Consider the following 15,176-nt stretch of genomic DNA (forward strand, 5'->3'; position numbering starts at 1 on the left):
CTGGTGATTGTCAACAAGGGCTGTGGTGGTTTCTTTAATCTTATTAAGAGCTCATTTACATAGTGACTGGTTTTCACACCAGTGAAACATCACTTGTCACATTCATTATGCAATAAATCGCATAAGATCTTCATCGAGACACCTGCACTGTCAATCCAGACAGGAATTATATATTTAGTAGAGCGAGCTAACATCAGCAGGCTCACGCTGACAACACTAACACACTGATGTACAAATATGATTTACACAGATCACTGCATTATAATTTTTCAGGCCAAGGACCCCAAACTGATGGAGAGATTCAGTATTATATGTGTTCTACATTAAACTCGGCCTAGTGCTATTTATAAATATACATTGTTAGTACCTTTTGCATTCAGTATTAAGTTATTTAAATAAAACATAGGTTCAAATGCCACTGCGGTCAACATGAACACACATATATCTCTATATATAACTAATATTGTAGCTTGCTTCGGGATTTCACCTGGGGACTGAATAGGCTCTCGGTCAGTTGCGGAGAACCTGACAGAGTCAGCGTGTAATATGCAGCATCATGATTGGCTCAGCAGCGATAGGGGCGGGGCCTATGGCGTACAGTAACCTTAGATTGACAGGTCAAGTGTGGCGCACTGTGTGAAACGGTGGGCTCAATAAAGGGCTGAATTAAAATATGTTGGATTCATGTTTTTTTAAAAAAAAAAAAAAATTATGGGTGAAAATGAAAATATATATATATATATAAAAAAATGTCTAATCAACCAAAAATTATGCAACCCCCCTGCAGTAACTCCGTGGACCCCCTGCTGAAGACCTATGATTGCTGCAGTTTGCACTAGACACAAAGGAGCTACGGTTTGACTTCTGACAAAGACGGAAAAAAATAAATAAATCACGGCGATCCATATAACAGAAGTTGAGATATTCCTCTGGACTCGGGTGGTGGATCAACTTGCAGGCTGACTTTGTTTTCCCTAGAGACGTGGTGCTAACCCATAAGCCATGAGCTAATGATTGTTCATCCCTGTGCACCTTTCTTTTCTTAGATTACTGATCTCCAGTCTGGTGGGCCCCCAAAAGGGGTCACATTAGGATTAATCTATCACTAGATGATTAACAAAATAGGTCAGGTTTACTCAGACTTTTTATCTTCTCAGACCCCAGCAGCAATTCTTCACATGAATATCTCGTGAAATGGGTTCCTGAGCAGAATTTTGTTGCTTGTGAGTCGAGCTGCTCAAGAGGATGAATACACTGAATGCGAGGTATTTCTGCTTTATTCACTTTTTTTATGCCCTTTTTCTATTTTTCATGCCCAGACGATGTGATGTGGTTTTCTGCATGACATGTAAAGCTATGCCTGTGATAAAGGGCCATTCACTTGGTCAGGTGGGGGGAAAGGTTACATTTTTACCGCAGCTAAACGCACTGAGGGAAGAAGATAAATCCTGACATCAGTTTAATCGAAATATGCTTGTGCTTTGCCATGATCTAATTTTCTGTCATCCATGCCCTCTGGTTATCCACGGGCCTCCCTGCCAAGCCGCAACGACCAGTGGATATAATAGCCGGGGTTATGGATTGACCTGTGGATCATCTTGTACCGCTGCTTTGAGGCAGCAACGAACGTGTTCATGTCCAGGTTGCAGCGTTGCTTTATGCGAGAGCCCGGGCTTGGATCTCTCCCGTTTCTCGAGTGCAGACGGGGTCTTGCCGGGGCCACGGTGCAGTGAAATGGAAAGCATGCCATTCCCTGTTCCGCTTGATGCCGAGTGACTGTGAGAGGTTGTGTCATGTTCCTTGGCTATTGACTCAATGACTTGGGACTTCACGACAAAAGCCTGAACCCGTGCAGGCTGTCTGCACGCTGACAGAGAAATGTGTCTTCCACTTGTCTTCACATTGACCTAAGGACTCTGCTCGACTGACGTGTCCGCATCCCCAAAGTCTCACCTCCTGAACCCAGAAATAACCTTTCCACAACCTTGCCTGTCTTTCACGCTCTGTTAGCCTTGGGTCTGGCTGCTAACAATTCACTGAACTGGTGTGTTTTGTTTTCTGATCTAGCTATAGAATACCTGTCCGTGGCAGCGAACCTATTCAGCTTCCACCTCATGGATGACATGTTTGAGAATTCAGCCTCATGGTCAGCGTGTTATTCACCGTCACAGTTTGTTCATGGAATAAGCTCAGGACATTAGCCGGTACTCAAATGACAGCACAAAGAGCCAGACCTTCAAGGCCTCCTCTGCCCTCAGGTTCATCTAGAAAGCGAAATCACCATATGGCCTTTGTTTGTTGGAGGAATTAGGAGATCTGCCAGTGAATGATAAAGTATTATTCTTCACATTGTATGCAAAAGAATCATTCTGCATATCTGACTAATGCCTTGTCTTGTGACATGGCTCAGACAGCTGACCTGATTTATTACAAGGTTCCCCACATTGTTAGAAAAACAGTCTCTGATTCAGTGACAACGGCCCAATTAGGTGTATCCCTTTCATGCAGAAAATGTCCGTATTCAAAAGACTGCGAATTGGAAATCCAGTTGTAGGCTGTCCTTGCTCTCTCCTAATCTAATAATGTGATCCATCATTTCAGTAGCGACGGCTCTGCAGCCCAGGCATGGAAAACAATCCCTCAGAGGCTTAGCATCGAGATGTTTGCATATCTGTGTACACATGCAATCCTAGGAGAGTGCGTAGATGAAAAAAAAAAAAAAACACCTTTTTTTGGAATAATGTCTCGAGTCACCCTGCTATACTTCCTGTGAGTACGCCTTTAAAAATCCTTTTTTTTTTAAATGATATTTTCCCAGTTTACGTGCTATTGATTGTCGGTGAACTCCAAGTATGCATTTAATGTCTGGCGGGACATCCATAACCAGCAGAGGTGCCTTCGTGAAACCTTGACAGAAAAACAAACAAACTGCAAAATTCTGTTTCCTGCTCAGCGGTGGCGCTGTTGTTTGAGGCACGGTCCTGTTTCAGAATCATCCATTACCCTGATGAGCCCACAGCCCCGAAGCTATGACAGCACAGCCACGCGATGAGCCAGACAGCCGACTGCCACTATTTGTTCCGCTAAAGCATTCATCACACTAATTACCCATGGTGCCAAGCAGCTCCTGTAGCCCAGTGAAGCTTTGGCTGCTCGTTTGGAGCCGAGGTGAGCTAGGGAAACCTCAGATGAGTCCAAACAGGAGGCTGTCCCCTTTTCCTGGCTCTCCTGCACATAATTAACTCAGCACTCCAGCAACTTGACAAATTGGAATGATGAATCTGGCCTCTATGAATAGATACAAATACATGATCAATCAAAATACCGGGCAGCGTCCTCAGTCTGAGGAAATGTGCAGCTGTGAAGGACAAAAGAAGTGTCATGCTTTGAAAGGCATTTGGTCTCCTGGTGGAAAAGTGAGAGGGAGGGTTTGTGTTTTTGTTGTGATTATGCTGTGAAAATGCAAAAGCAAGTGAGTGCTAAGTGGGTGGTGCAAAGAAAAGTGGTTGCAAAATCTCACCATTTCGTCATTTAAATGCCAAATTAAAACCATTATAGTGCATCCAATTATCCCCACACAATGCCTGTTATAAAGGCGCGCACATACAACCTGGCTCCAGTAACTTCTCCCTCAGCAGACAGATGCAAAAGGGCAGTCTCTCTGAATCACAGTCATGTACGCGACTTGACCTTGAAAAGCACAAGTGACAAATTTTTTTTTTTTGAGTTTCTGTGTCTTTCACACAATCCTTCAAGTGCTCATGTCCCTCCTGGCCGTCCTGTGCCAAAGCAACATCACAACATCCCTGCATCACTGCTTCCTCTGCTGATGTCAGAGGCCACAGATCAGCAGATCAGCCACAAGGAAACGTCCTAGAGACATCAGACGCCTCAAGTCCACCTCAGAGTCATACTCTTAGAGTGTCACTGCTGTTCACTAACTGATGCAAGAGTAACCGTCGGCAATAAGTGACACATTGTTGAACACAACATAGATGCAAAAAAAAAAAAAGAAAGAGAGTGAGATCCACATGGGGATGATTGTGAATGATCCAAAAAAATATTCATTTGCTTATCTGGAATAATAATTGATCATTTCTTCATCAAGGTGTCACATTCAATAAATTACAGCCTGTCGTCTCAAAGTGATGATACTAATTTAATAAGCTAGCTAAGCTACTAAGTTACATTAGTAGAACTTAATAAGACATTTCAAGAAAATAAGTTGACCTGCATTTGTTTTATCTTTGTTAGATATACCATGACCTAGGTGACTGAGAACCTCCACAGACAACATTAATTACCATGAGTTAGCTCACAAGCTAATGCTAACTAGCTGCACATCTTAATAAATGGCCGTAAAGGCAAATAAAGTAATAAGGAAATACCTTTTCTAATCAAAATGTTTGCAGATGTTAATGTAAAACTGCTATAAATGTACTGATGTAAACATAACTTTAATAAAGAGTTTGGCAAAAAAGTCAGTTAAGTGGCAGCAAAAAACTTTGTGCAATACTTGCAAAGCAAAATACTGAAATGTCCTTATCACTTTAAAACATACCCACACTAAGTTTCTGGTGTCTGAATTTTCCAGTGCGAACTATATGGAGCATTTCTCTGTAAAGACTGTGTCTCAGTTCAAAGCTAAATACTTTCCACAGTATTTCCATAACTGACTCAGCAAATGTGGGTTCATCTTGTGCCAGATAATGAGTTCTAGGCTGAGCGAGGTCAAAGGTTAAGTAGGACTTTGTTCAAGTCCTAATGAGGATCCCAGCATATGTCCAGGTTGGCTCTGCTCATAACTGGGAGGATGGGTGGTATTGTGGTGAAATGCACACTGAACTGTAGCATGATGTGTCTCTCAGGCATGAAATTCAGCGCATAAAGAATGTCGCAGACGCCTTGAAGATGTCAAAAGGTCAGCCGTATGGGGTCACAGGTGAAGCAGTGGTTGGAGTGCGCTAATCTGACAGAGAAACTATTGTTGCTGTATGACCTGACCCAGGTCAGCGGCCTAAGAGATACAATGGCTGCCAGTAAGGAGTCAATCTCCATGTTGTCTTTACTGTACAGTAATTAGCAGTTACTCGAATACATTACGTCACTACGCATTATCTGTAGCAACCATTTGTTGACTAGTTGGGAAATTCAGAAAAAACTATTTATAAAACATGTATACTTTGTGCTGTAACTCATAAGGAATATCAAATAAACCTTTATGCTACAGTTAACTCATAAGTTCAGTTGACTAATGTCGACTGGATCTTATAATTAACTTGTCAAATGAAGTGTGTGTCTTTGAACCGATGATGCAATGCTTTTTAAACAAATCAACACAAAGTCAATCTTCATGTGTTTAACAGTATAGTAGTAGCAATGTGTTTTATGTCAACCAACACTAATAGTTTGCCAGAGCTGAAGACAGCAGCAAACGTAGCTATAACAATAAAGCAGGGCACATCAATCAGATGTATGACAGAGAAACAAAAGTTACTAATGTAACTTGGGTTCTCTGAAAAAAAAAAGAAAAAAAGATTCTGTGCTCAGAAAAAAAAACTATTACAGCTTTAAAAAGGAGGCGCCTTCATTAATGGATTACTATTACTGAGGCTCTTCTTTCCCTGGAGCTCAAATACATCACCTTTGTTTCTTACTTAATGAGCAAATTTGACAGTTTGAATTGCAACTGTATGCTTTCCTTTCTTTGTCATGATCTCCAAGATGACGTGTGACATTCCTGCATGTGCGCACTCGCTCACTGTCCTGTTGCTTCAGTGGTATTTTAGATCACAACCATTAATCTTATTACCGTAATTAGATTACACCCTGAATGCCAAGAATACCACTGTGTATTCCTAGAAGGCTGTAATGTACGCAATTCTAAGAACCTTCAATCTCAAATAATTTCTCGGTTGGATCGCCATATTCTTATCATACTCTGAAAAATGTACTTTTATTGCATCCGATGAACTTGACAACCACCTTTACATTTCCTAGTTTCATTTGAACTCTGCTGTAACTACTTTTTTTTGTATTTACTTATTTTTATAAGATTTTTGTTTTTAGCAAAGTGACATTATGCAATCATAAAAACTCGCTGCAGATCCAATAAGCAGCGAGCCAGAGCTGGCTCCCGCTGTGCGGTAAACAGTCACTGGTGATTCTGCACACACAGCAGGTCTCTCCTGGCCAAACTCTCCGTCGCTTTGTCTCCAATTAGCTCGCTTTCAGCTCCCCGACAGTGGTAAGTCGTAAAGGGCGCCAGATCGCCAAAAAAATGGATGGACGTATCATCTTTAAACTCTCTGCTATCTGTGATTAATGTTAACTGGACTTGTCAGCAGATAGAGCAGGTGAGGTCAGTGAAATAAACACCGGAGGAAGGCATCACTGCTGATTGGTGGACGTCAGCCATGTGTTTGTTTGCAGGAAGGGCAAAGCTTGTTTTGTGTGTGACTGCAACTCTGGCAGTCTGGAAGAACGTGACAGCTCACTCAGCCTCAGGACTCATGGAGCATGAGTCAGTAGTGAAACGGCCATACACACATCTTCACATGGCAGTGACTTGCTGTCAAAGGCCTCTGTGAATTTCAGAATAATCCCATTTCATTAAAAATCTACAATAAGTGCCGTCACGTGTACATGGACCGGGAGGAACAGGATAACACCAAATATGTTATCTTATGGTAATGTAAAATGGTGTGCAATATATATATGTTATGTTGTTCAGCAGCATAAAACTGAAAAGCAAATAATTCTGTAGTTAATGTAATTTTAAGACATACACGACAGTTGGTTTTGTTAACCACCTAACATCACTTTCAGTATTCTTGACACACGACTAAACTGGAAATGTATAATTTTGATAAAACCCAACAACAAGTTGTTATAATGTAGGGAAAATTGTTCATTTGCCCTCCTGAGACCCTGCGTCCTTGTATGGGGACATTAAGTTTTAGGTTTGTGGTAGCTTATTCTGCTTCATTTAGACCTGTTGTCCTCATAAATGGACGCTTTTGTCTGAATCTAGTGGTAGCAAAGGGTCAATACATTCATTTATTCGTCAGCCAATCCGGGACAAAAGTGGACAAGGTACAAAACCTCACCAAGTTTTACGGTTGCACCTTGTTTGTTTATGCTTTTTCACTTTTCTAGTTTGATATGACTCACAAACTTATTTAATTCTATCAGAAGTAATGAGCTTCAACGTTGCTAATTAGCAAGTACTCGTTTGAGGACGTTGGGACTTCATTGTTTGCAATCATTACATTTGTTGCACATTGGTGGCTAATAATCCCTGTGTCCACATATGAGGACAGAGATGATGCTAATTTTTTAGGTTCTGCTAATTAAATTAACCACCTAAATTAAAAATGCATTGCAAAATAAAAACATTGGGTCTCAGGAGGTTAAGTTATTTATGCACAATATTCAATGTCTTATCTGATTTCTTGTTTAGGCCTAGAGGCTTCGCGTCAGATCAGTTAAAGATTCTGATCAAATGATTATGGAAATCTCATAAAATGACTGCAACAGAAGGTGGGAAGGACATTAAAGCCCATTGTTTATATATAAGTGATGAACCACAAAACGAGTATGGTTCATTAGAAATGCATTACATTTATGTCCTTAAGTGCATTTTACTCTATAATTTACTGACGACACTAGGTGGCATCAAATAACTGCAGTTAGGATATGAATTCAGCGGCTGTGCAGACAGAAGTTTTCACTCAATGCAAATAAAGTGCGCTTATTTCAGAGGATAGAGACGGGTTACGAGTCACGGCAGGTAGGTGTTTCAGTCTGGAAGACGGTGCAGGTGCAGGACACATGCGAGAGAGGGAGTGACGGCTGACAGAAAAGCCGACGAGTTAACGGCTAAGATCTCCCCCAAGAGCAGAGGAACCCCCACCGTGCTGCTCCCAAAACAAAACCAGCTTCTCCGCGCCTTAACTCCGCCCCCCAGACGTCACCCAGTCTCAGCTGGTGACGTGAGGACGCACCACTCTCCTCCTCCGTCCCGGAGCAAAGCATCATCAAAATCATCAGCCATCACTCCTTCTCTCTCTCTCTTTCTCTCTCTCTCTCTCTCTCTCTCTCTCTCTCTCTCCTCCGTTGTCTTTTAATGTAACTTCTGACTGATCGGGAGAGCAGGGAGCTTCTGGAGAGCCTGGTTTTGTGGTGACTCCATCTCTGATGAAGGACCTGCTCGCTCGGCATTCTGTCTCTTTTAAAGCTGGACACACACCACAGAGAGGATCAGATTGTGTACGTCTGGGATAACGCCGCTTTCCTCTGGTGGATTTTGGCTACTCTGTGCATTGATTTCCCTCTGTGGATGTTATAGTGCATTAACGGTCTGAATGAAGCTGTCTTTTTTGGATTTCAACCACGCCGAAGCTCTTTCTGGGTGACTGCTCATCCTTTACTTGTGAAGTCGCGCGTTATAATTTTATTACAGTTATCCAGGCCTATTTATTTTTGTTTTTAGCCCCAGTTAATTTTGCCAAACATGCCGCAGTCTCCGTGTTTGAATACGTATTACTGATTGGTGTCAACAAATCGTGTGCGTTAATTACCGCGTAAAAAAAAAAAAAAAAAAAAAAAAAAAAAAAAGAGGAAAGTTGGGCGCGCAAAGTTTTGGAAGCGGTCGATATGGCTATGGTGGCGTGGAGAAACACCGAGGGCGTCGGGGACACTCAGGGTCCCCTCTCCTCCCCGGTGTCCCAGGTCGCACCGCTGTCTCTGCCCGGGGAGCTGACAGGACACATGAACCCGGCGCCCTCTCTGGAAATAACCCAGGCGGTGGGAGCACCCCAGGGAGCGCCGCCACCCAACCCGTCCGGCACCACCGCCGCGACCACCACCGCCACGAACAACAATAACAACGGCACCTCCTCTTCCTCCTCCTCCTCCTCCTCCTCGTCCATGGACAAACAGCAGAGCCAGCAGATCGAGTGCATCGTGTGCGGGGACAAGTCCAGCGGGAAGCACTACGGACAGTTCACTTGCGAGGGATGTAAGAGCTTCTTCAAACGCAGCGTCAGGAGGAACCTGAGCTACACCTGCAGGGCCAACAGGAACTGTCCCGTAGACCAACACCACCGCAACCAGTGCCAGTACTGCCGCCTCAAGAAATGCCTCAAAGTCGGCATGAGGAGGGAAGGTACGCGCTGGCAACCTCCTGTTGTTCCATTCGGTATTGTCACCTGCATTATCCAGCACCACACGCCTCGAGACAAAATTTCACACGAAGCCCTCTTTGTTCATTTGGACACATTGTCTTATAAACTCCAGTTTGGTGCGCAGACATAAGGTGTAGCCTAGCGTCTGTCTACATCACTGATTTGAGGACAGGGTAGCAGAATTTAGGCTGCACATGCCCACCGCGAGATGCGATGGAGGATATTATGAATATTATTATTAATATTTTTTTTAATAACACGTTGTATTTCCTCCACTCACATATCGGCTTCGTGTGCGTAGCTGCAGCCCACACTCCATTGTGAGCAGAGATAATAGCTAGCATCTTGTAGCGTGTTTATTCTCGTTTTTCTCCCGCTGTGCGTCACGCACCGTCAGACACATTTTAAATGTTCGGTTGTCCCACAACTGCTGAAACATTTTAGTTTCATTTCCGTCATTTTTTTTATTTTTTTTTATTCGGTAGCATTCAAGTGTCGCTTTTTTTGCTACCCTTGTGTGTGCGCGCGTGTGTGTGTGCGTGTGTTTGTGTACGTGTCGACTTGTTTCATTATTCATGGCTACCGCTGTATGTGTGGGTTATTGCTGCACAAATACCTGTGACATTGTAAAGTGAAAAGAACGGCGTGAATTTGAGATTTTTAAAAACTGAAGAAAACAAATATTTAAAAAAATGTGGTAGGAAATAGGCCTACACACTCAAAACACTTCGGATTCGTTATAGCTACTAGTAGATGAAATTAGCTCAATAGTTAAATACGACAGTGTTTACTGAACTGAAGCACTTTCAAGATAACACCCGGAAAAAACGCAAACACACAGAGAAACCCTTCACGCCACGATGGATCTTATGTTATGGCCTAGAGACAGACCTCCTAGTGCGAGAGTGACCTTTACTTTCAGGCCTTAAACACGTATTAAAGTATATTTCTCAGAAAAAGGACGACTATTAGTCTGAAACGAAGTAAGAGTCAGCGTGTGTGTACAAGGTATTATTTTAAAAGACGTCCCGTGAACGTGCCATCTCTACTTTTCTCTAAATCTCTAAACGTTGATGTGACACTTGCGCTGTTTATCGTTGCAGCCGTGCAAAGAGGCAGGATCCCCACCCAGTCCTACCACGGCCAGTTCGCCCTGACGAACGGAGACCCCCTGCAGTGCCACTCCTACCTATCGGGCTACATCTCCCTGCTGCTGCGGGCCGAGCCGTACCCGACCTCCAGGTTCGGCTCCCAGTGTCTGCAGAGCAACAACATCATGGGCATAGAGAACATCTGCGAGCTGGCGGCCCGGATGCTGTTCAGCGCCGTGGAGTGGGCCCGCAACATTCCTTTCTTCCCGGACCTGCAGGTGTCCGACCAGGTGGCGCTTCTCCGCCTCACCTGGAGCGAACTGTTCGTCCTGAACGCCGCCCAGTGCTCCATGCCCGTCCACGTCGCCCCGCTGCTGGCCGCCGCGGGCCTCCACGCCTCCCCGATGTCCGCGGACCGCGTGGTGGCCTTCATGGACCACATCCGGGTCTTCCAGGAGCAGGTGGAGAAGCTCAAGGTGCTGCACGTGGATTCGGCGGAGTACAGCTGCATCAAGGCCATCGTGCTGTTCACCACAGGTACGATCTCTCTCTCTCTGTCTCTCTCTTTCCACACACAGCCACACACACACATAATATAACAAATACAATAAAGTAGGTTACACTAAAAAATATCCAGTCATACAATCATGTTTAGGAACAAAATAAAAAGCTAACGCACCACTGCTGTTTGAAAAAAGATGACCTAAAAAAAATTGTTACTTTTAAAAACCTCATCAGTAAATTAAATAGGTTATTTAAGAAGGAATATTTTGATGAGAATTATGCTGACTCTGAACACTGAGGTGGCCTATATAAATGTAAAACACTGCTTAAAATTCTAAATGGATGCCAGGCATTTTATTCACGTTGTTTATTTATATATGTGAATTTTCTTGTGTTGTAAAATAAGAACGAGGAGCAACTTTGAGGCAAAATATTAAAATATGTTTTTTTCCACTAATGTCAGTGTGCACGGAATCGTAATAAAAAACAAAATAAGAAGAAATAGAAGAAAAGATATATAAACATAATTTATTCTGTGTTTTCCTTTTTAAAGATATTAATTTCTCATAACTTATGTAATGACTTAGCTGGCCGGGTCAGTCCTTAAAGTGACAGTGTATCCCCATTATGCATGGTATTATTATTATTATTAATATGATGTCTGAAGTGGGTTCCAAACTGCATTGCAGTCCCCTAAAATATAAAATACTTGAATGATGCAATAGATTATGCAAAAAAAAATGTTACATTTGACAGCATCAAATATTTTATTCCATTGCTGATTCGATAAGCATATTTCCTAGTCTTTAAATACTGCGTTTATTTCTTTATTTTCATAAGTCAATTACTAAATTGAACTATGTATTACTTTATTTGATCTTTGCTTTTATCGATTATAAATGCACGCAAGATTGTTATTTCTTTTTTTATTTGTTGTAATTTTTCCTCTTTCGCTGCAAAATTGCGCTGACAAAAATACCTTTCATTAAAGGCCTTTTTCACCACATTATGTGGAACGAGTGAAGCTGTTGCACTACTGCATTCTGCGTTGCAAAATGCTCATTAGTTACTTCACAGCCGTTCAATCTCAGTTAGGATGATGCCCGGATCGAATGGGCAAGAAGCTGCAGAGTAAAAAAACTAAAAGTTCCCCAGTGCAGGTCTATTTTTGTCCCCATGAGCGCACATGAACACGTGTCTTCAAACTGGGACACAGTAACCACGCTTTAACCCCTGTTGCCAGGCCTGCAGCGTTACAGTACTAGCAGAGGGCTCTGCTGTGTGAGGAAATGCATACTCATCCATGTTTCTTTATGCTCAACGTCATTTTAGTTTTTTTTTTCGATTTGACGGGAGCAGCAGCGCCATCTTTGATCCCAGATGGCAAGAGGCTGATGAGATATGAAATGTTGTCTATGACCGAGCAACATGCAGAGCGATGATTATTCGCCTTTTAAACGTTGTCACATATCTGCGCGTGTAAAGTGCATTCTTACTGGGCCACGTCTGACTGGTTGTGTGCAGGAGGTGATAACTGTGCACATCTAGAAGATAATAAAGAGCCAAATTTGCTCTATATTCTCATGGTATGTCCATTCCTTCAATAGGTTCACCATAGACGTAGCAAGAACATATATCGGTTATAACCTTTTTTAGATATTTTTTTTAACTTGTGATACTCAAAACCCACTTATACATGCGACACTGACTCCTCATTCCGCTCCTTCTCCCTTCTCTTCGCCCCCTGAACCATTTTCTCCCCGTAGATGCTTGCGGCCTGTCGGACGTGGCCCACGTGGAGGGTCTGCAGGAGAAATCCCAGTGCGCTTTAGAGGAGTACGTGAGGAGCCAGTACCCCAACCAGCCGAACAGGTTTGGGAAGCTGCTGCTTCGCTTGCCTTCCCTCCGCACGGTCTCTTCCTCTGTCATAGAGCAGCTTTTCTTCGTTCGTCTGGTGGGGAAAACACCCATAGAAACTCTGATACGGGACATGCTGCTGTCTGGGAGCAGCTTCAACTGGCCCTACATGCCCATTCAGTAGAGGGGAAACAGAAAAGCTGCAGCAGTGCTACTAAGGTCAGGAAAGGTCCCACACCTCAAATCAAGTCATTTCAGAAACCGCAGTGTAAAAAATCTCTGTTGATTCAAACAATGGGGAAAGCGGAGTGCCAGTGGAGTGAGATTGTTAAAGGAATTTACAGGATGATAATTATTTAATATTCCGGTTTTTCTTGATGCCAGAGGAGTGATCTGCCTTATACTGCTTTGCATTCCTGTGTTTCTCGAAATTTCCCCGAAACTATTCCGATGACGTAAAATGCTCTGACCCCGCTGGCAGAATTGTTTTCTCGGTCAAAGAGACACAGTATTCCTTTGGATGAAATGACTGGTTACGACGGACGTTTGTTTGCAATGTGGTGACCTCTCACACCGTCTGGTTTTTGGGATAACAAACAATATTTATTGGACCTGTGTGTATATTTATCGTGATTGTAAATTATGTTGGATCCAGTTGTTATTTTGTTTGTTTTTTTTTTTTTCGTTTTTTTTTGTTGTTTTTCTTTTTTAATGAATGTTTTGCGTATTTTTCCCCCTGGTTAGCGAGAAAACTGCAGGGATCGTCTTGTGTTGATCTGTTATTTTGTTGTTGTTGTTGTTTTCATACTTTCCAGACTTAGCACTTTGGACTAAAGGAAAAATTTCAGAAAGATTTAACATTGAAACCCAACATTGTCCGACTTCAACCCGTTTGCTCAGTTGTGTACAGACAGCAAGGTGAGATTAAATCCAGCTACTTTGGGTTCTTGTTTTTTTTTTTTTTTTTTTTTTAATTATTATTGACATACAAAGAATGAGAACAGCAAATAATATCTGGGAACCGCACTCCTCGTGGTCAGTGTTTGGGCGCTCCATGTAATGCATCACTCGTTCATCATTTCTTTGGTAATATCACTACTTTTTTTTTTTTTTTTTACAGTACAAATAAGTCTTGGCAGATATAAATGTATTGCTCTTGCCATAATGTTCCATTTATGCTTTCTCTGCCTTCAGAAACTATGTTGAAAAGCAGTTTATTTTTTAAGTATTTACTCAGTTTTGCCACATCTCAACTTTCCTGTCATTCGTCATGTGAGCTGAGAGATTACAACAAGGTTAATAATGGCGGCGGCGAGGCCGAATGTTCCGTAGCTTCTCACGAATCTGATATTTTTATATGCAGAACGGGTGGACAAAGTCCAGATAATATTCCCAAACAGTGACGGGAAACAGGAAAAGTAATGACATTACGAGATTAATGATGAATGCATTACCAGATACATGTGGTGAATTCAAAATGTCCAGGACTTTTTCACTGGCTTTCTCAGAGAGATTTTTAAGAGCACTGGGTCTGACGTGTTACTGTTATTTCTTAACCGGAAAAAAAGAAAAAAAAAAAAAAGTGGGCACAACGCCCCAGGCCAAGAAACAAAATTTATTACATTACAACTCGTGCATTTATGAGCCCAGGCCACTTAATGGCACAACAGACCACTGCAGGGTATTGCTGAACTTAGAGTGTGTGCGTGTATGTGTGTGTGTGTGAGTGTGCATGTGTGCGTATATTTGTGTTTACTTCTTTTTGACAACCACTCTGATGTACTGTGAAAGCATATTGGTTAACATATTGGTACCGTATTAAATTATAACTCAAGATTTATAAATAAAGTGTATTTGGTTTATTTCATCCATTTCACTTCTACGCTGCTGATGTCGGTCAAGGGCCTACACGTGTGTGTGTGTGTGTGCGTGCGTGTGTGTGAGCGGGCACATGTGTCTCCTTTTTGTGCTGAAGCCGAGTACACAAATGAAAGCCAATCAGAGCTGTCTGCTGATCTGTAATATTGTCACTAATCGGCCATTTTAATCAAACTAATTGCTCCCGCTGACGGTGACAGCTTTATGTGAATGTCAGGATTTGTGTGATTTGAAGACAAGCAGAAAAGCTTTTCGCGGCTCTACTGAAATCATCTTACGCTGGTTCTGGATTCGGGCAGTTTTAACTTATTTCTACTTTGGAAAACACACAAAAACAGAACCGAGTCTCCTGACCTTACATGCAAGATGAAGTTGTTTAAATATGTTAAATCTTAGCATTTTAACAGTTAATGCGTTGAATGAATCTGCCGTAATGTGAATTAAATGAACAAAACAATCAATGCATACACACATTTACACACATTTTAGTGTGTAGTTCACACTGCGTGAAATATAAAATAAAACTATTTAATAAAACGCCCAATTTCTAGACCACCGAAAGAGAAGCTTTGAATTTAAACGCCTGTTTTTCAATAAGTGAAATCAGTTTTTACAACTTGTCACAATACTTAACACGTCTTTTCGCTCTCAAAGGGTT

General features: G+C 42.2%; 1 protein-coding gene across 2 annotated transcripts; it reads left to right on the forward strand.

Moving 5' to 3' along the window:
- Window positions 1-8,071: 8,071 nt before the first annotated feature.
- LOC125005992 (COUP transcription factor 2-like) lies at window positions 8,072-14,507 on the forward strand. 2 transcript variants are annotated; one of them, XM_047581716.1, is made up of 3 exons: window positions 8,072-9,202; window positions 10,292-10,816; window positions 12,550-14,507. In XM_047581716.1, the coding sequence occupies exons 1-3, from the start codon at window positions 8,659-8,661 to the stop codon at window positions 12,822-12,824; spliced, it is 1,344 nt and encodes a 447-aa protein (XP_047437672.1). In that variant the 5' UTR covers window positions 8,072-8,658; the 3' UTR covers window positions 12,825-14,507. The 2 variants fall into 2 exon arrangements, with proteins under 2 accessions (XP_047437672.1, XP_047437673.1); XM_047581717.1 differs by having other exon boundaries at window positions 8,074-9,169.
- The last annotated feature ends 669 nt before the right edge of the window (window positions 14,508-15,176 follow it).

Source organism: Mugil cephalus, chromosome 3, assembly GCF_022458985.1.
Source record: "Mugil cephalus isolate CIBA_MC_2020 chromosome 3, CIBA_Mcephalus_1.1, whole genome shotgun sequence".
NCBI lineage: Eukaryota > Metazoa > Chordata > Actinopteri > Mugiliformes > Mugilidae > Mugil > Mugil cephalus.

What these genes read in the sequence shown, in the direction of transcription:
- LOC125005992 (XM_047581716.1), top strand. Translation starts at nt 8,659, where the DNA reads ATGGCTATGGTGGCGTGGAGAAACACCGAGGGCGTCGGGGACACTCAG. An exon ending in ACCTCCTGTTGTTCCATTCG is followed by an intron (nt 9,203 to 10,291) that starts GTATTGTCACCT and finishes TTATCGTTGCAG; the next exon opens with CCGTGCAAAGAGGCAGGATC. An exon ending in CATCGTGCTGTTCACCACAG is followed by an intron (nt 10,817 to 12,549) that starts GTACGATCTCTC and finishes TTCTCCCCGTAG; the next exon opens with ATGCTTGCGGCCTGTCGGAC.